Source organism: Oncorhynchus mykiss, chromosome 5, assembly GCF_057628025.1.
Source record: "Oncorhynchus mykiss isolate SJ-2025 chromosome 5, ASM5762802v1, whole genome shotgun sequence".
In the NCBI taxonomy this organism is placed as follows: domain Eukaryota; kingdom Metazoa; phylum Chordata; class Actinopteri; order Salmoniformes; family Salmonidae; genus Oncorhynchus; species Oncorhynchus mykiss.
The window spans coordinates 39,449,466-39,473,284 of NC_143026.1; the positions used below are offsets into that span (position 1 = coordinate 39,449,466).

The 23,819-nt window shown below is 41.0% G+C and overlaps 1 protein-coding gene across 4 annotated transcripts in view; it reads right to left on the reverse strand.

The window, feature by feature from the left end:
- LOC110523775 (nipped-B-like protein B) overlaps positions 1–23,819 on the reverse strand; it is a 52,109-nt gene that overhangs the window by 22,389 nt on the left and 5,901 nt on the right. For 2 of the 4 annotated variants that reach the window (XM_021602781.3, XM_021602782.3), the window contains exons 2-10: positions 16,233–16,383; positions 4,883–5,048; positions 4,611–4,711; positions 3,154–3,265; positions 2,859–3,013; positions 1,868–2,002; positions 1,322–1,467; positions 1,054–1,144; positions 132–656 (exon numbers count right to left, since the gene is read on the reverse strand). In XM_021602781.3, coding sequence (XP_021458456.3) covers positions 132–656; positions 1,054–1,144; positions 1,322–1,467; positions 1,868–2,002; positions 2,859–3,013; positions 3,154–3,265; positions 4,611–4,711; positions 4,883–5,048; positions 16,233–16,296 — 1,495 coding nt within the window. In that variant the 5' untranslated portion in view covers positions 16,297–16,383. The remainder of the gene's footprint in view (positions 1–131; positions 657–1,053; positions 1,145–1,321; positions 1,468–1,867; positions 2,003–2,858; positions 3,014–3,153; positions 3,266–4,610; positions 4,712–4,882; positions 5,049–16,232; positions 16,384–23,819) is intronic. The other 2 variants (XM_021602784.3, XM_021602783.3) reach the window with 1 other exon arrangement.

Genomic DNA, 23,819 nt, shown 5'->3' on the forward strand with positions numbered 1-23,819 from the left:
GTAAGGAAATTGACAGACACCCACAACTATCAAGTTCTTTCTCCCATCTCTCTTTATTAAGTGAAAAATATTGCCAGTATGTGATAAATCAGTCAGTGTAAAACTAGATGAAGCAAGATGTGCACACTCACCTTTATCCTGAACCTCTTTGGAGCAGCGCTCCCTTTCTATGAGCGTCTCTCGTTCTATTCTCTCGATCTCAGCGAGCGCGTCCATCTCAGCATCGTCGTACACAGCTCCGCTGATCACCCCTATAGCCTGTTTGGTGTTCTGGAGCACAGGGACCTGCTGGTAGCCTGACTGCTCCCCCTGGCCGGGGGCTAACCTGTGGGCAGGGTCCTGCTGCGTCCGGGAGAACTGCAGGCTGTTGTAGGCCAGGTCAGTGTCCTGGTCCTCTACCCCGGATAGGAGCTCTCCGGACTGGTCCAACTCAGAGGACTTCACCCGGGACAGTTTGAGGGTCAGCTTGGTGGAGTCTTTTGAGGGAGAGCTAACAATGTCATACATGGCAGCTTTTTCCAACTGCTCTTTCTCCTCTTTAGTTAGCTTCTTCTGCTTCTTCTTGTGGTCAGGAGAGTCCAGGAGGAGGTCGGGAGCGGCGTCACGGGGGGGAGCATAAGGTGGAGGGGATTGCAGAATGAGGCCAGGTCGTGACCCTGCCAAAACCAAAAAGGTGAGTTTATTTTTTAACAAGGATTTTTTTCAGCAGTGGTGGCAAAGTCAGCTTGGTGGGGGAGCTCAAACGTTATTTAAAAAATCTATGGGGGCCCCATGGCATTTTTTAAGTTTTACATTCTCCTTCTGTAGATTTGTTTGAGTGATTATTAGTTCTCAAATAGGATCTTATTTAAATATATATAGCTCCCTTATCTATCCTACATATTTAGATATCTGGTTTAAGTTTACACTGAAAACGTTTTACCAACTTTTTTGTAATCATTATTTGAAGTGGTGGGCAGCGGCTACTAAATTAATATAGGGGAAACACTGCTTGGCATAGAATAAGTAGGTTGACTCGTGATTTCCAGCCCACAGCATGACCATGCATAATACCTTTTGGGGTCCCTTCGCTGCCCACAGGGGAAGAAACAGACTGGGGCGATCGGAGCGGGAAGGAGGCATTTCTCATGGAAGGATCACTCTCCTAGGGAAAACACATGTCACATAAGTATCTATGTTACAGATCATTGAAGCAGCAATGGTGGATACAACAAATACATTCAGGCAGTCTACAAGCAATGAGGATCCACGCGAGAATAGTCAAAATAGTCTCTTTGCTAGGTAGAGTTTCATTTGGGTATGAATCATTTCTTGTGTTTACCTCATTCCCTAGTCTGTGGACTATGTTCATGTAGTCTTCGTTCGAGCCATGTCTGGCATTGTGATTGGCTGAGTTGCTTGAAATTTGCCCGGAGACCTTGTTGTCGTGGATGTTCCGCATGCTAGCAGGAACCACGGGACTGGCAACTGAACAGACACAGACAGACACCCAAATAAATCTCAAATACAATCAATCAATAGTTTAACTGCCTTCCAGCTAGGCCAAAACCCATATTCAACCACTGGTTCACCTGTAAATCTTGTTTAAAAGCTGGAATGAATGCAAATAAAACAAGACATAAAACAACAAAACAAAAGAAAGAAAACGTGAAATATTATGCCAATGTACAGGAATCTTGCAGCAAGTGTGCATTGCAAACCAACACTGCATCCTGTATTGTTACACACAGAGTTTGCGTCGACAGAGCATGGATATTCTGTGCTGCAAATAATAAGGCACAGACACATGAGCCGATGGGTCACAGCTTGGAGGTGATGGGGCAGGATAGCGGATGTTGAACATGATGTCCCCAGGTGACTCCCGTACCTAAGGTTGGGGTGGAGGGGTTCTGGTGGGGGGAGGCCTGGGGCTGGGTCTGCACCTCTAGGCAGGGCTGCACAGGCCTCTTGGGGCTTCCTGAATAAGAGGGTGCAGCCGGAACGACAGGGGAACCATGCAGCTCTACGACCACAGAACATCAACACAACACACCAGGGTAAACCATGGGTATATATCCATGTTAGTTTGACTCGTTATTGTTATTCATTATGCACTGTGTATCTACTCCCTCTTTCACTATTTCTACTTTAATCTTTAACTCTGCTTTGTTGGAAAAGAGCCTGTAAGTAAACATTTCTTTGTTGTTTATGAAGCATGTGACAAATACAATTTGGTCTGTTGGTTTAAGTGTGTTGGTTCGACACAGAATCAACATCCTGACATACAGCACCAGTCAACAGTTTGGACACATCTACTCATTCAAGGGTTTATCTTTATTTGGACTATTTCCTACATTGTAGAATAATAGTCAAGACATCAAAACTAGGAAATAACACACATGGAATCATGTAGTGAGCAAAAAAGTGTAAAACAAGTCCCATAGGGCGGAGCACAATTGTCCCAGCGTCTTCCGGGTTAGGGTTTGGCCAGTGTAGGGTGTCATTGTAAATAACAATTATGACTGACTTGCATAGTTAAATAAAAAAAATTAAAAGGTGGTTGAGAGAATGCCAAGAGCGTGCAAAGCTGTCATCAAGGCAAAGGATGGCTACTTTGAAGAATCTCAAATATAAAATATATTTTGATTAGTTTCCCACTTTTTTGTTCACTACACGTCATTTCATTGTTTTGATGTCTTCGCTATTATTCTACAATGTAGAAAATAGCAACAATAAAGAAAAACCCTTGAATGTGTAAGTATCTCCAAACGTTTGACTGGTACTGTACATAAAAGTTAGGTACAGTACGGTTACCTGAAAATCAGTTTTGTAGGTTTCATGCATCATTTCCCTATACAAACGCAGAGGTGCAGTCTCACCTTGCTGGATCTGTTGGTGCTGAGAATAGCTGGGGGGGTGAGGGTACTGCTGCATGTAACTTGCAGGGCTTTGGGGGGCGTAAGGGCTAGACACAGGGCTGTTCTGCTGGGGCGTGAACCTAGCGCCAGACCCCATCTGTGGAGATGCAAAGCGACTGTAGAGGCAGAGGATGAGAAGAACATGTCAATTCCAAGGGAACTTGTGACTCTCAAAAGCTGACAGGAGTCTTGAATGGACCATCAGAGCACCCACTGTACCATTACACCAAATTGAATGAGAAATGTATCGTTATACCTAGAAGGGCTGTGTGAGATAGTGGATTGCTGGTAGTTTGTCGACGTCGGACTCCCATGCATGGAATTCTGGGACATCTTGTACTGCGGCATTATTGGCTGCTGCATTATATCTTTAAGATGAAAAGAAGAAGTGATTAAAGAGGAGTAGAGAAGGCCAGTGCACAGCACCAGTACGGAGGCAACCTCCAGGCGAAAGCAGAGGGATCCTGTTTATGTCAGTGGGAGATAGAAGACCTCACTCAAAGAACAATTAAGCTACTTCGGGAGCGAGACTGCATGAGATCACTTTCTGATCCTCACTCAGTTATCTGGTAGGTTGACAAAATGCATTTCTTTACAAAACACTACTATTTAAGAGTTCTGGGGAGTGCAGGAGATTACAGTAACAGAACAGTTTTCACAGAGTGTACGACAAAGTCCAATAAACACATTGCACGATTCACTGTTGAATACAACAGCACAGCGTCAGGCCAGAGGTTTGGGAGACATTTCACTGGAGGACATGCAAATGGTCGGGGTCACTTAGCCAGCAGAGATGACACAGGATACAAGTCTGTGTCATCATCATAACACACTTAGCTTGCCTAATCAAGGTCCTTAACCAAACATTGACACACAAAAAACTGCTTGGGAAAACAGAGCATGACAGGGACAGTGATAACCTATTTCAATTATCTGGATAATGAATGCAACAGCAGCTAGGGAAGAGGTTAGCAAACTCATTTGCATGTGTACTATGGATAACAAACTGTCTCAGACATGACGAGGTTCCAAGTCTTGCGCTGTATCCCAATCTCAGCACAGCACTACACAGTACAGGGGATCCCTACTGGCACCAGCCTCAACCGTCTGTGCAGACACCACTTTCCCCCTATAGCACCAGCAACTAGACACCAGTTTGTCACCAGTTTGTCACTGACTGAAATCGCTTCTTGATCTGCCCATAGATCACAGAGCAATTAGATGTTTTATCAACTATACTCAAGGCCATAAGTACCAAATCAAATATATTTATATAGCCCTTCTTACACCAGCTGATATCTCAAAGTGCTGTACAGAAACCCAGCCTTAAACCCCAAACAGCAAGCAATGCAGGTGTAGAAGCAAAGTGGCTAGGAAAAACTCCCTAGAAAGGCCAAAACCTAGGAAGAAACCTGGAGAGGAACCAGGTTATGAGGGGTGGCCAACACATACCACAAACTCTTTCCAAGCTACAAGTACAGCGCTAACTCTAAAAATCACCCAAGACAACAAAACTTGCCTTGCAATGCCTCAAAACGCTGTTTTGACCCAGAAAACACAATTGACACAGGAAGTGTTACTCAGGTCAACAAATCAAGGCCATAAGAAGAAGGGACACAGTCAGTGCTGTATTAGGCCATACAATGTGCTCCAGAGCAGCGTCCAAGACACACTTCTCCGTACCACCCTGAACCCCATGCCAGGCTGACTTACTTTTCTCCCTGAAGATGTTGGGGTTCCTAGAGAGCACTGTCTGCAGCAGCACAGGCACGTCACCCTCCGGGTCATCACTGCCCAAGTTGTCCTTCAGCTCTCTGCAATGGGAGGGGAGGGGGGTGGGGCAGAAAGGTTACAGTCAGCACATCAGAATAAATCACACACTCTATATACATGAATCAACTATGGCAACTGTGGCTCATAACATTTCTCTACTCAGCTGTTTTGAAAACTAGCGTAGAAATGTGCAGGGGTGGGGAGGTACTCACATGTGCTCGGTGGAAACCTGGTTGAGGCTGTGAGCCAGCTGGGACACCAGGTTCTCATCCCGGCAGGCCAGCAGACAGTTGACCTCCTCCGCGATCCTCCCATTGTACAGCAGACTCTTAGTGGTGGTGGCAGGGAGAGGGGATGGCAGGGGCAGCTGGTTTAACACTGCAAAGACGAAGAGGAGACTGGTTAGCCTAAGTGAGTGGGAGGTTGGGTGAGCGAGAAGACATCCGCCATAATGAAGAGACACTGAATATCCCTTTGAGCACGGCCAAGTGAATAATCAAGCTGTGTATAGTATATTATACCACCCAGAAAATAAATATCCCACCTTCCTTCCTAACTGAGCTGCCGGGTAAGAAGGAAACTGCCAAGGGATGTCAAGATTTTTTTATTTCATCTTTATTTAACCAGGTAGGCTAGTTGAGAACAAGTTCTCATTTACAACTGCGACCTGGCCAAGATTAAGCAAAGGATTCCAACACAAACAACAACAGAGTTACACATGGAATAAACAAAACATGCAGTCAATAATACAATAGAAAAAGTATATATACAGTGTGTGCAAATGAGGTAGGATAAGAGAGGTAAGGCAAGAAATAGGCCATAGTGGCAAAATAATTACAATAAAGCAATTAACACTGTAGTGATAGATGTCCTGAAGATGAGTGTGCAAGTAGAGATACTGGGGTGCAAAGGAGCAAAATAAATAATAGTATGGGGATGAGGTAGTTGGATGGGCTATTTACATATGGGCTATGTACAGGTGCAGTGATCTGTGAGCTGCTCTGACAGCTGGTGCTTAAAGCTAGTGAGGGAGATATGAGTCTCCAACTCCAGTGATTTTTGCAGTTCGTTCCAGTCATTGGCAGCAGAGAACTGGAAGGAAAGGCGGCCAAAGAGGAATTGGCTTTGGGGGTGACCAGTGAAATATACCTGCTGGAGCGCGTGCTACGGGATGAGGCCAATGGTGATAAAACACCTATAGTTCTCTGTTGATGTGATTTTACGACACCCTTTAACGACACATGCGGTGTATGTGCACTAAAACTAGTTAACTAGGATTTGTGATCATGGTCGTCTCTGCTCGCTGTAACCAACAAAGGCTGAGACAGGAAAAATGTGCATGCAGGGTTTAACGATGGCCAGTGGATCTCATCCCGACCTGGCCATGAACTTTTCTGCTAATTTTTTAGTTCCATTTCAACATTTGCCTTCTCTGTCACAGTCTACCATTGAAAACCAATGAAGACCACAGGCAGAATACTCAAGCTATTTGTATTTGAGCAATATGATTGGCCATTCATTCAAGCACCACCATGCTACTGATGCCTTCACACAGCATACGCAAACTGTCCAGAGCAAAAAGAAACGCACAATAATACATTCGCTGAGCATATACAGTGCCTTGCGAACGTATTCGGCCCCCTTGAACTTTGCGACCTTTAACCACATTTCAGGCTTCAAACATAAAGATATAAAACTGTATTTTTTTGTGAAGAATCAACAACAAGTGGGACACAATCATGAAGTGGAACGACATTTATTGGATATTTCACACTTTTTTAACAAATCAAAAACTGAAAAATTGGGCGTGCAAAATTATTCAGCCCCTTTACTTTCAGTGCAGCAAACTCTCTCCAGAAGTTCAGTGAGGATCTCTGAATGATCCAATGTTGACCTAACTGACTAATGATGATAAATACAATCCACCTGTGTGTAATCAAGTCTCCGTATAAATGCACCTGCACTGTGATAGTCTCAGAGGTCCGTTAAAAGCGCAGAGAGCATCATGAAGAACAAGGAACACACCAGGCAGGTCCGAGATACTGTTGTGAAGAAGTTTAAAGCCGGATTTGGATACAAAAAGATTTCCCAAGCTTTAAACATCCCAAGGAGCACTGTGCAAGCGATAATATTGAAATGGAAGGAATATCAGACCACTGCTAATCTACCAAGACCTGGCCGTCCCTCTAAACTTTCAGCTCATACAAGGAGAAGACTGATCAGAGATGCAGCAAAGAGGCCCATGATCACTCTGGATGAACTGCAGAGATCTACAGCTGAGGTGGGAGACTCTGTCCATAGGACAACAATCAGTCGTATATTGCACAAATCTGGCCTTTATGGAAGAGTGGCAAGAAGAAAGCCATTTCTTAAAGATATCCATAAAAAGTTTTGTTTAAAGTTTGCCACAAGCCACCTGGGAGACACACCAAACATGTGGAAGAAGGTGCTCTGGTCAGATGAAACCAAAATTGAACTTTCTGGCAACAATGCAAGACGTTATGTTTGGCGTAAAAGCAACACAGCTGAACACACCATCCCCACTGTCAAACATGGTGGTGGCAGCATCATGGTTTGGGCCTGCTTTTCTTCAGCAGGGACAGGGATGATGGTTAAAATTGATGGGAAGATGAATGGAGCCAAATACAGGACCATTCTGGAAGAAAACCTGATGAGTCTGCAAAAGACCTGAGACTGGGACGGAGATTTGTCTTCCAACAAGACAATGATCCAAAACATAAAGCAAAATCTACAATGGAATGGTTCAAAAATAAACATATCCAGGTGTTAGAATGGCCAAGTCAAAGTCCAGACCTGAATCCAATCGAGAATCTGTGGAAAGAACTGAAAACTGCTGTTCACAAATGCTCTCCATCCAACCTCACTGAGCTCGAGCTGTTTTGCAAGGAGGAATGGGAAAACATTTCAGTCTCTCGATGTGCAAAACTGATAGAGACACACCCCAAGCGACTTACAGCTGTAATCGCAGCAAAAGGTGGCGCTACAAAGTATTAACTTAAGGGGGCTGAATAATTTTGCACGTCCAATTTTTCAGTTTTTGATTTGTTAAAAAAGTTTGAAATATCCAATAAATGTCATTCCACTTCATGATTGTGTCCCACTTGTTGTTGATTCTTCACAAAAAAATACAGTTTTATATCTTTATGTTTGAAGCCTGAAATGTGGCAAAAGGTCTCAAAGTTCAAGGGGGCCGAATACTTTCGCAAGGCACTGTATATTTTACGGAAAGGGATTTACAAAATTAAACTCTCCGCTTTGGCTGGAACTCGAATTGTTAGGGGCTGGCCCACATTTGTATTTTTTTTTATACCTTTATTTAACTAGGCAAGAACAAATGATTAAGAACAAATTATTATTTACAATGACGGCCTACCAGGGAACAGTGAACTGCTTTGTTCAGGGGCAGAATGCCAGATTTTACCTCGTCAGCTTGGGGATTCGATCCAGCAACCTTTCGGTTACTGTCCCAACGCTCTAACCACTAGGCTACCTGCTGCCCCATGGGGGGAAATGTAGGGAAACAGTTGATTTCAAATGAGGGATTTCGTGGCTAATTGAGGTAAAACAGTAATTCTGCTCAAAGATTATGTATGTATGAACTACATATTGAAACATCCAGCCCAAAGCGGATGTTCAATAATGTCTTAGTCGCCAAAGTACTGGAGAATATCTTTAATAGTTTAATATAGAGAGAAGCATACCAACCTATAGACCAGTGTTTCCCAAAGTTGTTCCTGGGGACCCCAAGGGGTGCACGTTTTGGTTTTTGCCCGAGCTCCTCACAGCTGACTCAAATGATCTAAGTTTGATAATTTGTTGATTTTTTGAATCAGCCATGTATTGCTAGGGTAAAAAATGAAATGTCCACCCCCAGAGGACTGAGTTTAGGAAACGCTGCTTAAGGCCCTGCATGACCCCAATGCATTAAAAAACTACACCATGTCCGGGCCAGTAGAAATTCTGTTTGGGACAAGTACATTTTTGGCCAACTGGCCTGACGAGAAAGAAAATAAGTTAAGATTAGACCCTGGCATGGTTCAACAACATCCCAGCTACTCAACAATATTGGTTTCACTGAATAAGGAAGCCTATATGGAAAAGCCTCCTTCCAAATTAAATTTGAAAAAAAAAAAAACATTGTACAACCAAAATGCATAGTATTAAGTTAGGGATAAAATCAATACTTCACATTACTGCATAAAACCATCCATAGTTTTAGGGTGTTTTCACACTTGGTTCCTTAAAATGTTTGTGCTCAGTGCAGTTCACTTCATTTGTTGTGCAGTGTGAACACTCCAAAGGAACTCAGAACCCTCAAAAGAGACCCCGAAGCGAACTGAGACCATCAGGAGAGGTGGTCAGAGTTCGGTTCACTTGAAATCCACGGTCCGGTTCTATTTCAAGGTAATGTGAACACAAAGCTACCCAGGTTTGCTTGTCCTTATTTCCACACCACACACTACACTATTGAAACACTGTTTCCCCTGCCATTACCCCTCACATTGGTGCCACAAAAGAGAGAAGATAAGCAGGTTCGGAGAGTGATTCGTGATTGTCAAGGAAGCACAGAAGTTTTTAGGTCAAGATTATTTGTTTGCAATATGTGATCTATAGGCTAAGAGAGCTTCATAAGCTGTTTATTAATCATGGGGTTTGAATAGTGTGAGAAGACAACATATTTGGTAATTATCAAAAAATATCGTACAAAATGTATTATAGCTGTAAAAGGGTCCAAAGTCTCAAGTCGTGTCCCAGGTAGAACAGGTCGAATCTCGAGTCAAGTCCAAGTCGTGTCCCAGGTAGAACAGGTTGAATCTCGAGTCAAGTCCAAGTCGTGTCCCAGGTAGAACAGGTCGAATCTCGAGTCAAGTCTCAAGTCGTGTCCCAGGTAGAACAGGTCGAATCTCGAGTCAAGTCCAAGTCGTGTCCCAGGTAGAACAGGTTGAATCTCGAGTCAAGTCCAAGTCGTGTCCCAGGTAGAACAGGTCGAATCTCGAGTCAAGTCCAAGTCGTGTCCCAGGTAGAACAGGTTGAATCTCGAGTCAAGTCCAAGTCGTGTCCCAGGTAGAACAGGTCGAATCTCGAGTCAAGTCTCAAGTCGTGTCCCAGGTAGAACAGGTCGAATCTCGAGTCAAGTCCAAGTCGTGCATTCTAAGAGCGAGTCAAGTCACACGTTTTTTCAAATCAAGTAAAATAAAATAAAATCTATATATGCAATGACTTGTTCAACTAAATCTGTTTCTATTTATTGAGGCTACCAGACATCCATTTTCATAAGTTGGTCTACAACACATTTTGGTTATTTAATCATTACTTTTAACAAATTACACATGTAATATTCATAAGCAAATAAAAAATGTTAAGCAATTTTGACATAACAAAAGAGCAGTAGTCCTATGCTAGTAATGTTTGATTGGTGCCACATTGCTGGTGAGCTTGGAAAGTAAACACTTAGAGATTCTCCGGCACGTTTGTATACATTTTAGCCAATAGTACTGAAAGTAGCGCTCACGAGCCAAAAGGGGTCCCAGGAAATGGCTTACTACATTACATACAGTATGTACAGATACAGTTGAAGTCGGAAGTTTACATACACTTAGGTTGGAGTCATTAAAACTCATTTTTCAACCACTCCACAAATGTCTTGTTAACAAACTATAGTTTTGGCAAGTCATTTAGGACATCTACTTTGTGCATGACAAGTAATTTTTCAGAATAATTCACTGTATCATAATTCCAGTTGAATGTGCCTTTAAACAGCTTGGAAAATTCCAGAAAATGGATGTCATGGCGTTAGAAGCTTTTGATGGGCTAATTGACATAATTTGATTCAATTGGAGGTGTACCTGTGGATGTATTTCAAGGCCATCATACCGCTCAGGAAGGAGACGCGTTCTGTCTTCTAGAGATTAACATACTTTGGTGCGAAAAGTGCAAATCAATCCCACAACGGCAGGAAAGGACCTTGTGAAGATGCTGGAGGAAACAGGTACAAAATATCTATATCCACAGTAAAACGAGTCCTATATCGACATAACCTGAAAGGCCGCTCAGCAAGGAAGATGCCACTGCTCTAAAACCGCCATACTACAATTTGCAACTGCACATGGAGATGAAGATCGTACTTTTTGGAGAAATGTCCTCTGGTCTGATGAAACAAAAATTTAACTGTTTGGCCATAATGACCATCGTTATGTTAGGTGAAAAAAGGGGGAGGCTTGCAAGCCGAAGAACACCATCCCAACCGTGAAGCACGGGGGTGGGAGCATCATGTTGTGGGGGTGCTTTGCTGCAGGAGGGACTGGTGCACTTCACAAAATAGATGGCTTCATGAGGCAGGAAAATTATGTGGATATATTGAAACAACATCTCAAGACATCAGTCAGGAAGTTAAAGCTTGGTCGCAAATGGGTCTTCCAAATGGACAATGGCCCAAAGCATACTTCCAAACTTGTGGCAAAATGGCTTAAGGACAACAAAGTTAAGCTATTGGAGTGGCCATCACAAAGACCTGACCTCAATCCTATAGAATATTTGTGGGCAGAACTGAAAAAGCGTATGCGAGCAAGGAGGCCTACAAACCTGATTCAGTTGCACCAGCTCTGTCAGGAGGAATGGGCCAAAATTCACCCAACTTATTGTGGGAAACTTGTGGAAGGCCACCCGAAACGTTTGACCCAAGTTGAACAATTTAAAGGCAATGCTACCAAATACTAATTTCCTGTATGTAAACTCGGAATGTGATGAAATAAATCATTCTCTACTATTCTCCTGACATTTCACATTCTTAAAATAAAGTGGTGATCCTAACTGACCTATGACAGGGAATTCTTACTAGGATTAAATGTCAGGAGTTGTGAAAAACAGTTTAAAAGTAGTTGGCAAAGGTATATGTAAACTTCCGACTTCAACTATATCTGCGTCATTGCTCTGTATCTACGTCATTGCTCTCTCCCTCTCGCAACGCTGCTGTGTGGGCATCTTGCTTGCTGTCACTCAAATACTGAGGGGATGATGCTCATTGGCTGGAACTAGAATTGCTAGGGGGCTGGCCCACGTGGGGGAAAATGGCGCAGCACAGCTTTCAGTAAAAAGTTGGTTTCAAACTCATAAACACCGCCCATAGGCTAATCAGCCGATAAGACTCATTTTCAGCCAGCTACTTTTCCACTTCATATTAACTAGGCTACTTTTAACTTAGAAAAGTATATGTCGCTAGTCCGTCAAACCCTCTCCCTTCAGAATGAACGATATGCATCTTCTAGCAATCTATTGATAGGATAGGCGACTGTCAGTCACAAAGCGAGTGAGGACAGGGAGAAAGTGAAACTTTCCTAGGATGTCAGGGCTTGCCATACAGTGACGCTAAAGTGAGTGACTCTCGCCTCGTCAGTCAGTATAGCCTACCGAATTGAATCGGTGAGAGAGCCGTTCATAGGCTATTGATAGGCCTAGGCTTTTTGGCGAGTATCTGCAGATAACTTATGAACGCATTCGATGAAGAATCAATACTACAGAAACTATAAGTTGAGGAGAGCCTAATTTTGGTCCAAATAGGATAATTAGGGCCCTCGCGGAATCCAGGCATTAAAACGGAATTCAACAATTTTTTTTAAATGTATTGACCTTATTAGGGAATTAACTACAGCGCCTTCAGAAAGTATTCACAGTCCTTTACTTTTTTCCCACATTTTGTTGTGTTTCAAAATCGGATTAAAATGGATTGAATTGTAATTTTTGGTCAACGATCTACACAAAATACGAACATTTTATTATTATTTATTTTTAATATGAAAAATATCTTGATTAAATAAGTATTCAACCTCTTGGAGACAATACATGTTAAAAACACCTTTGGCAGCAATTACAGCTGTTTGTTTTTTGGGGTAAGTCTAAGAGCTTTGCACACCTGGATTGTACAATATTTGCCCATTATTATTTTTCTAATTCTTCAGGCTCTGTGAAGTTGGTTGCTGATCGTAGCTATTTTCAAGTCTTGCAATAGATTTTCGAGCTGATTTAAGTCAAAACTTTAACTAGGCCATTCAGGAACATTTAATGTCATCTTGGAAAGCAACTGCAGTGTATATTTGGCCTTGTGTTTTAGGATCTTGTTCTGCTGAAAGGTACATTTCTCTCCCAGTGTCTGTTGGAAAGAAGACTAAAATTATTTTGCCCCTGCTAAGCAGTATTCCATTTCTTATTTTTTATTGTAATTTTTACCCCACTTTTCTAGCCCAAATTCGTGATTACGATCTGGTCTCATCGTTGCAATTCTCCAACGGGCTTGGGAGAGGCTAGATCACGACTCCATGTGGAACACCAGGCTGTAGTGACGCAGCAACACTGCAGTGCCTTAGACTGCTGTGCCACTTGGGAGGCCCTTATTCAGTTTCTTTTAAACCTAAAAAACGACAAGCATACCTATAATATGATGCAGCCACCACCATACTTGAAAAAATTAAGAGTGGTACTCAATGATGTGCTGTGTTGGATTTGCCCCAAACATGGCACTTGTATTCAGAACAAAATTTGCCACTTTTTTTGCAGTATTACTTGAAGGGATACTTTGGCAACGAGGCCCTTTTCAACCTTCCGGTTACTAGTCCAACACTCTAACCACAAGGCTACCCTGCCGCCCCGTATTGTCAAAATTCAGGCTGTAAAACAACCAAATGTGGAAAAAGTAAAGGAGTGTGAACACTTCCTTAAGGCAATGTAAATGTATTGAAAATTTATTAATTTGCCCAAGTTTGTCATAAGACATGAACAGAACGCATCAGTGATTCGTATTTCCTGCAACTTTCTAAAGAGGCAACAAGCATGCCCCTGTCTGTGTCTGGTGTGTACGTCTACCACTTTTTGTAGCCGCTAGCGATGATGCTAATGAAAACAGTCTTCTGGTAGATGGAAAGGCTTTCCCAAAACCTTCTCATTTAAATATGAACTACAAAGTAGCCTATGCTTACCTGGCAAAAGGATATATTTATTATTTTAATCAATCCAGTGGGTATTTCCTTTGCAAAATCGGCCATCACGTGCACTACAAAAACACTTCTAAACAACAGCCTCGTGCTAGGTGCACACTTGAATTAAAGGGCAACTACACCCAAAAATCAAAATTACTTACATTTTTTCCAGGCCTCAAACGTTAGCTCCTGACGTGGTGTAAGCATTGTTGTGGACTTTGAAAAACAACAACAGTGGATGTTCTATAAAAAAAGCGTGTTTTTTAGAGCGAAAACCATAAACCTGGAAAAACAGAATTTCGGAAAGAACAAAACGGAACCAGGCAAAAACTAACCATGCCTAAATGTAAAATGTTTCAATCATTTAGGTTATGCAAATCAGAAAGAAATAATACTTAAGACTGATATAACTCTTTTATTTTTATATATTTGACCTTTAATAGATTTTTCAAGATAATGTGGTCTACATAGCTCATTTTTCAGTTGTAATAAATTACATAATTTCAAGAGCAAACATTATTGTGGCAATTCATATCTTGCAGAAAAATTGTAAATAAGACTAATCAAGAAAAGACAGATTAAATGTTTTTAAAAAGGCTTAGTAGTCCTGATCAAATAGGCCTAGATGATATCCAAAACAACTACAATACACTGAAAGTTTTTTGTCATTTAAATTGTAAAGTCATGTCTTTCTACACAATACCCCAACAAATTGTTCCAATCTGGGAAGTAAATCATTTCGCTATGTATCCTATTTTGGATGGAATCAAGCCATTAGAATGTACTAGGGGGGGGCAAGACCCCCGCCGCCCTCCGGGCCGGGGGGCACCTGACTAACTACTTTTTCCATCTGGCTGGCGTGTCCTTGTGGCTAATTGAGGTAAGACAGTAATTCTGCTCATAGATTATGCACATGTATGAACGACACATTGGCACGTCCAGCCCAAAGCAGGAGGTTTAAAAAGTACTTACTAGTCGCCAAAATTGCGGAGCATGTCTTTAATATTCTTGATCACCAATAATATTAAAGACAGAAGGATACTATCAACAAACTACTTGTTGATAAGCAACTGCTTGTTAGGGTAACACTTATAATAAGGGTAAAAGTTAAGGTTAGGGCTAGTAGTTAGTTGAAGTGATAGTCTGTTGAGCATCTACAGATGGAGTATCCAAATAAAGTGTTACCCATTTATGGCAATCCTCCCTCCCTACAATTTGACGTTTGCGCTGTACAGCAAATCAGCAATCTGTTGGCTAGCTCACCAGACCTGTGTGGATTGACAGTTTGCTGGTCCAATCAGAGGGCGTTCCACTAGCCAAACTGTTGCAAGTTGCTGTTGCTACTGTCTGTGGCTGAGTGGCGAGTAATCCACTGAGACTCTTCCTCAAAATGAGTGTCAAAACGTTATACAAAACCTGGCCAAATCATTTCAAGTCATCAGTCTCAAGTCAAAGTCTAATCCCAAGTCTTGAGGCTCAAACGTGACTCCAGTCAGACTCGAGTCCAAGTCATGTGACTCTAGTCCACACCTTTGTGGTGGCGGCATCATATAACAGGTATGCTTGTTATCGGTAAACTTGGCAGGATCAAAAGAAAATGACGAGAGAAAAACAGAGGCTAAATAATAGAGCAAATCCTTCTGCAGTCTGATAAAGACATTATGTTGCGAGAAATCCACTTATTGGCAGGACAAAAACCTAAAAGCGAAATTCAAATCTAGGGACTGTCTGGCAGGTGGATAGGAAATCCTGAGTAATAATTCAAAGAAACGATGCCCTGGCACACTGTACTTGCAAAGACACTTGTTTATTTTGTGCCAACGTTTCAGCCTCGTGGCTCGTCGTCAGAGGTCATATCTGTATTCAAGCTACCTAGCTACTGGACTACTAGCTACAACCTTATGAACTGTCAAACTCAGGCAAATGGTCACGAACAATGTAAACACATGCCACGCATGCACAGAATGTTTGCCTAGATTTGTAACCCAGAGACATTTACATCCAGGCTTGGACACTTAACCACTGTGTAATGAATTGCATTGAAAGTTGAGGCACTAAGGCAACAAAATGTGCAAAGGTGGATACTTTCTTGATATGGGCACTATACATCATATTCCACTACCAATGCAATTCTAAAGCAAGGACTATGGAAAAGTGCCATCAATCATACTCAGTTGTAGGAGTGTCCTAAATACCAAGACTGCAATATTCATGTAGTGAACATTAATGCTTTATTACAACAAGGGGAAAAAAAGGAGTAATCAAACAAAGCTCAATTCAAAATCAGGCTAACTTGGTAAATGAATAATCTAAATAACGAGCTTTGCGGCAGGCAGCACTGACCATAAAGCAAACAAAATGGTTGTGATGTATTATTGTTTAGAGGATTGTATACATTTTGAAAAAAGCGTTGTATACTAAAGATGTATTAGTATAAAAAAGCTTGCAGCGGGAATATAAATGTCAGTAGACTCGGTACATCAAAAATAGCTTGGCCCCACCAGCATCGTTTCTCTTGCTTTCCAGGAATCCACCATATCAGTAAATATGTGAGTGGCAGTGTAATACTTACAGTCTGTAAGGCTAGCGATCCCAGCAAGAGTAGTAATGGGAACATGAGGCATATCCCCATTCATGCTGAAGATGGGGGTGGGGGAGTCGTGTCGATGCACAGGTTTGCTCAATGTCGTCGCTCTCCGACTGTTCCTCACATCTCCCGACCGCTGCAGAACACAGAGGGCTTCATTAGAACAGCCAGCGGCAACGAGAGATGGACAATTCACAATATCACACAACACTCCTCAATGTGCAACACTGCTCAGAAGAGCCGCCGCATGTTAAACCAAAGCCTTGGTGAACATAGAATCAGGGGCTTTCATATCAAAAGTCAAAGTGATGGAGGAAGAATTCTCAGGGATGAACTAACGGGGCTATATTAATTAGGCACCATTGTTAAGCTAAGGCTGAGGGGAATGACACAGATGTGAAAGTAGTGCAACAGGATACAGAGGGTTACACACTGGTTGGTACAAGGATATAAAGCTCATACAACACTCACTGACAACTTTCACTCAGGCAGCAGCTCAAGGTTTTACTTGCATTAGAAATATGACCTAGGCATATTCCATTATGGAAACAGGAGCAATAGAAACATAAATTAATAAAATTGCATGTGAAGTAAAATAGGCTACTTGTTGTGCAGATGGAGAAATAGGCTACTTGTTGTGCGCATGGTGAAATAGGCTACACAGGGAAATTGGTCAATGGCTGCTAGAGCAAACACACTTGTAGAACACATTAGCAGACATGCATCAGTGGGGAGAAGGAATTGAAGAAAACCGAGTACAGTACTGGTGGTGCCCTTACTCTGACAAGTTCCAGGGGTGTCATCAAAAACAGCACATACAAAATAGTCAGATCCTTTCCTACTGATAATGCAGTGGCTTTGAAGCACGCAGAGTGTGTTTTTGAGTAGGACTGAGTGAACCCCAGTGCATTTAAAAAGTGTGTGCACTTCTTGCATTTGGACAGAACACCTCATTATCATTCACTACTATTACCCTTGGCCACCGACAAGACAGCCACTGTCAGAGAAGGCAACAGGAGGAGTAATTATATCCCTATAGAATGATCAACACCAGACTGACAGTAGAGACCAGGAACGGCAACACATAGCAATAGGCCTAGATGACTTGACATGGCACAGGTCTATTATCAGTGGTTACTGGAGTAGTACCTTGATAATCCTAGGAAGAAGTGTGAACCCATGCATGCTTAAATGAAAACAGCTACCCCTTTCCGGACCCAAATGCTCATGGTCACTCTGAAGCTGTGCTGGCTGGGTAGGAAGGTGGACGAGCAAGCAGCATATAGGATTATCTGGTTTAGGGAAGGAAGGCAATTTCTCTGGCGCTGCAGGATCTTCTTGAAAACACTTGACTTTATATGTATAAAATGTGTCCTACCGCGGAGAAGTTATGATATCTGCCACAGAGGAGAAAACCATGCACACGCTTCAAAAAACATATTCTACTTATTGTTTTATCTATAAAAATGTCTTGCACAACTAACTTCATTCGTTTTTATTACTTTACGATCAAACCATGTAAACGTCATGACGCGCAAGTGGAGAAGGACCGTCTCATTTCAAACAAGCGCACTTCCGTCCTCGTTCACCGGCTCTCTTTGATTACCTTTGACCTTTTTCAAAATGACGTGAGAGAGGTCCGAGAGAGGACGCAGGAGATGAGCAAATCCAATTGAGGAAAGGCCCCTGTCTGTGAGTGCACGTTTGTCTACGACTTTCTATAGCCGTTAGCAATGACTTTAATGTATTGACAAGTCTTCTGGTAGATGGAAAGGCTTTCCAAAAAACCTTCTCAATCACGAGTGCTACAGAAACATCGCCTATCAAACAACCGTCTCAGGTTGGTATGCAGTTGAATTAAAGGGCAACTCCACCCAAAAACAACATTTCTTCAATTGTTGTGGTCTTCTGATGTGATTTAAGCATTGTTGTGCACTAAGAACATCCTTTTATTTTTTTAAGTGTGATTTTGAGAGCGGAAACTGAAACCTGGAAAAATAAAACAGAAAACGGAATCAGGCAACAAAAAAAAAACAGATATGCTCCCTAACTGTGAATTTGCAGCTAGCTACTGGGCAATTCCATGGTAATTGAATTCCATTTTAATTGTATACCAAACAAAAACCATTGATTTCAAAGTTTAACAAAATCATACAACTCTCTGCACAAGGACTACTTTCAACAAATTACACTGAACATTTGACAAAAACACATTTACTGGAAGAACTGAGCAGATGAAAAGTTTGGTAACAGAATTCCTTAAAATCTCCCTCAGATTATGTGCCCATGTTTTCCAAAAACGTGTAAAATATCTGCTCTGAATTAAGCTCTGAAGTAAGATTCAACGATGTCTGCAGAAAGAATGGGGTGTCCTCTATAACATGACACAATGGCTTTCAAAAAATCTCCGTTGGTTATTGAACGAGAGTAAGTGAACTGGATTTACACATGGTAACGGAATTGCGGTAATGTCATCATGTGTCCCTGATCTGCACTACAAAGAAATCTTGGTCGCCCGAAAGTAGTCTGTTCTTTCGACCAATTGTTAGTGTATTTTTCCATATAAAATCAACTATATGCACTGAGCTTGTTTGATACTTTAAAACACACCGTTTGATTAAATAATCAAGACACACAAATGACTTGAGCCAGCAAGTGCCTTAGACTGGGCCTTGGGGTGAGTTGTTTGAGCCTTGGGGTGGTTGTTTCCCTTGCTCTGCATGGTTAACGCTGCTTCGATGTGGTGGCTGTTGTTGTTGTGTTGCTGGTTCGAGCCAAGGGAGGAGCGAGGAGAGGGACGGAAGCTATACTGTTACACTGGCAATACTAAAGTGCCTATAAGAACATCCAACAGTCAAAGGTTAATGAAATACAAATAGTATAGAGGGAAATAGTCCTATAATAACTACAGCCTAAAACTTCTTACCTGGGAATATTGAAGTCTCATGTTAAAAGGAACCACCAGCTTTCAAATGTTCTCATGTTCTGAGCAAGGAACTGAAACGTTAGCTTTCTTACATAGCACATATTGCACTTTTACGTTCTTCTCCAACACTTTGTTTTTGCATTATTTAAACTAAATTGAACATGTTTCATTATCTACTTGAGGCTAAATTGATTTTATTGACGTATTATATTAAGTTAAAATAAGTGTTAATTCAGTATTGTTGTAATTGTCATTATTACAAATACAATTTTTTTAAATCTTTTTTTTAATAAATCGGCCGATTAATCGGTATCGGCTTTTTTGGTCCTCCAATAATCGGTATCGGCCTTGAAAAATCATAATCGGTCGACCTCTAGTTGGAACAGTGTAAATAATGCTAAATAAATTACGCGTTTCAGAGTCTGTTCTAACGGGGATTTTTTTTATGCAATTATTACTGCAAAGACTAAAAACAGTTGCATGCATCCGTGAATGCAATTGCTGACATGTTGCAGTTCATTTGTTGTTTTGGCTAATTATTCGAGAATCCCTTTGTTATATCATTTGTAAACTAAAATACTTGATTGCATTTCAAAACATGAATGACTTGTATGCTGTGTGATGACATGAACGAATGAATTGTATGACGCCCTCTTAGGCCATACAGCTCGGTGGTGGTTATACAAGGCTACTATACTAAGACTACTAATGATAATGACATTACTTATTATTATAATAACAATGATCGTAATAACAATTGTAATAATAACAATAAGAAGGAGGTCAAGAAAAGGAGGGTGTAGGAGCGAGAGCTGCGTGCGTATTGTGTGTAACAAACAGGTGCTGTTAGGTTACAATCGGGGCATAAAATACATTTTGTGGTCCACCAGCTTGCTAAAATTACACCAAGAAAACGCAAACAAAGAAAATGGATGAGCATGCTTTGTAATGTTTCTAAAACAATACATTTATTACTAGTAAGAAGTAATGTGCGTATATTGATACAATTTATTTTTTTTGACCCAAGACTTTTAACTAAAATATCACAGAGAAATGTTCAGGGAGGTTATCGTGGTAGCACAACTCGAGTCATGTTTGTGCCTGTGAGATTTGAGTCTGACTATTACAAGCGCTGTCTTCTCTTCCCTAGCAGTTGATCTCAAACATAGAGAAACAACCTAGATTGTTTGTTCACAATGTAAATAGCCAAGAAATACAAGGACAAATTCTCACTTCAGTAGACTTTCCTTTCAAGTAAATTAGACCAACTTTTATGCCTGTGCGCAGTACTTCCGAAAATGAATATTTCACGTGCTTTATAGATCGGCAGGTAAAGGTGCTCTCGAGCGGCTAGAATTTCTTTACCATTCAGCCATCAGATTTGCCACAAATGCTCCTTATAGGACACAACACCGCACTCTACACTCCTCCGTAAACTGGTCATCTCTGTATACCAGGCACAAAACCCACTGGATGATGCTCATTTATAAAGCCCTCTCAGGCCTCACTCCTCCCTATCTGAAATATCTACTGCAGCCCTCATCCTCCACATACAACACCCGCGACTGAAATGAGCTGCAAAAAAACACTCAAACCAGACAGTTTTATCGCAATCTCTTCATTCAAAGACTCAATCATGGACACTCTTACTGACAGCTGTGGCTGCTTTGTATGATGTATTGTTGTCTCTGCCTTTTTGCCCTTTGTACTGTTGTCTGTGCCCAATAATGTTTGTACCATGTTTTGTTCTGCTACCATGTTGTTGTCATGTTGTGTTGCTACCATGCTGTGTTGTCATGTGTTGCTGCCATGCTATGTTGTTGTCTTAGGTCTCTCTTTATGTAGTGTTGTGGTGCCTCTCTTGTCGTGATGTGTGTTTTGTCCTATATTTTTCGTTTATTTTTTATCCCAGCCCCCAGCATTGCAGAGCGAGGTGGAATAGGCTGTATAGGATTTGTAGTTCTTTGATTTTGTGCAATTAATGAATTTACCAGCTATGAAACTAAACAACAGAAATACTTTGAAAACAGCTACTGCAGCATTTATTTTCTATAAATGTGATCACACTTGACTATTTTTAATCCACAAATGTGAGTGAAATGCTCCCACTGTGGAGCCCTGACCACCGGCCAACGTGGCTGGTGAAATAGACATCTTACCCACCAATGCCAAAATCGACCTGCATTTGGCGGGTGTTAATTATAGGCCCTGATTACAATATGATAATCTTTCTGACCGTTTGGAACAGTGTAAACAGCACTAAATAAATTAAAAGCAGCCTATACCAGAGATATAAATCTTAGCAAAGAGTTGATTTTTTAAACTTGCGAAATTGCTTTTGAGTGTTGCAGTGGCGTGAGGCTTGGAGCTCACGGAATCAGTAGGCTATTAAACAAACTCAAACACGCAACAGAAGCAGGATGTGTCTTATTTCTATAGATATATATATGGTTGATTTAGCCAGGCACATTTAACAGATAGGCTATTGATTAAAGACCTAATTAAGTTGGGGTTTCCTCTCTCCTCAATTTTCATAGACATTTAAAACGCCTCACTCCACTGCTGCCTCCTCCGCATTGTTCTCAACACCATTATGCTGGTTAACTTTGCTATTATGCACATAGCAACATGGTCTTGGAAAAGGCGGCCATTCAACAGCGCACCGAAGATTGTTTCAGAACCGCAGACAGCAACCGCTATCCAATGCGGGGAAAACCGCATTTGTTATAAAATATATTTTTTTTATTGGTGTTGCACCATTGTTTTTAAATAATATAACCATATAGATTTTCAGTAGCATATGTCAGAGCGATGGACTATATATATATATATATTTATGATTGCTCGACTAAAGAAATCTCAGTCGACCAACAGCCTAACAAACAAACAATCAACCAGTCAACTAAATGGGGTCAGCCCTAACAAACGCATAAATATGAATGTCATTCTCTTCATGGTGATGTATCCTAAATAGGTACACAAAAGGTATAAATATGCAATATCCTCCTTTGCATATTTGGGTATTATTCTACACAATGGCTATTATTCTAATGAGCTCTGCACCCAAACAAGACCAAATTTGGTTGGTCCTGACCGTACCAAATCTGAACAAATCATAGAGCTCTATGTTTCACAAGTTTGGACATCCAAGTGCAGCAGAGAGAGCTCAGTAGAGTACAGTAGAGCTCAGAACAGTAGAGCTCAGTAGAGTACAGCACAGAACAGTAGAGCTCAGTACAATAAAGTAAAGTATAGTTCAGTACTGTAGAGTACAATTCAGTAGATTATAGTGTACTCAACTCTAGTGTGCTCTACTGTGTACCATACTGAACTCCTGTGTTGTACTGAACTATACTCTACTTTTTCTTTACTGTACTCTACTGTCCAAACTTGTGAACCCAACTGTGGTTTTTGACTACTATGATTTTCTATTGTAGCCAACTCAATTGCAAAAATTCCATTACCACATTTTCAGAAATTTCGTTACTGAATTGGTAACAGATTTTTTTTGTTTTAATCACTTAAAAATTCATAAACAAAATTGATATCAGTAAAAACTAGAGGTCGACCGATTAAATCTGCATGGCCGATTAATTAGGGCCGATTTCAAGCTTTCATAACAATCGGTAATCGGCATTTTTGAACGCCAAGTACATTGCAATCCACGTGTTACACTTTTTTTTTTTTGATTCGATTTATCATCGAATCACAGCCTACTTCGCCAAACGGCCGATGATTTAACAAAAGCGCATTCACGAAAAAAAGCTAATTGTTGCATTAATGTACCTAACCATAAACATCAATGCCTTTCTTAAAATCAATACACAAGTATATTTTTTAAAACCTGCATATTTAGTTAAAAGAAATTCATGTTAGCTGGCAATATTAACTAGGGTAATTGTGTCACTTCTCTTGCGTTCAGTGCAAGCAGAGTCAGGGTATATGCAGCAGTTTGGGCCGCCTGGCTCATAGCGAACTGTGTGAAGACCATTTCATCCTAACAAAGACCGTAATTCATTTGCCAGAATTTTACACAATTATGACATAACATTGAAGGTTGTGCAATGTAACAGCAATTTTTATACTTAGGGTTGCCACCCATTCGATAAAATACGGAACGGTTCCGTATTTCACTGAAAGAATAAACATTTTGTTTACAAAATTATTGTTTCCAGATTTGACCATATTAATGACCCAAGGCTCGTATTTCTGTGTGTTTATTATATTATAATTAAGTCTATGATTTGATATTTGATATAGCAGTCTGGCTGAGCGGTGGTAGGGAGCAGCAGGCTCGTAAGGATTCATTCATACAGCACTTTTCTGCATTTGCCAGCAGCTCTTCAAGCCTGTCAACTCCCAAGATTAGGCTAAGAACATCCAATAATCAAAGGTATATGAAATACAAATGGTATAGAGAGAAATAGTCTATAATTCTTATAATAACTATAACCTAAAACTTCTTAATTGGGAATATTGAAGACTCAAGTTAAAAAGAACCACCAGCTTTCATATGTTCTTATGTTCTGAGCAAGGAACTGAAACGTTAACTTTTTTTTTACATGGCACATATTGCACATTTACTTTCTTTTCCAACACTGTGTTTTTGCATTATTGCAACATGTTTCATTATTTATTTGAGACTA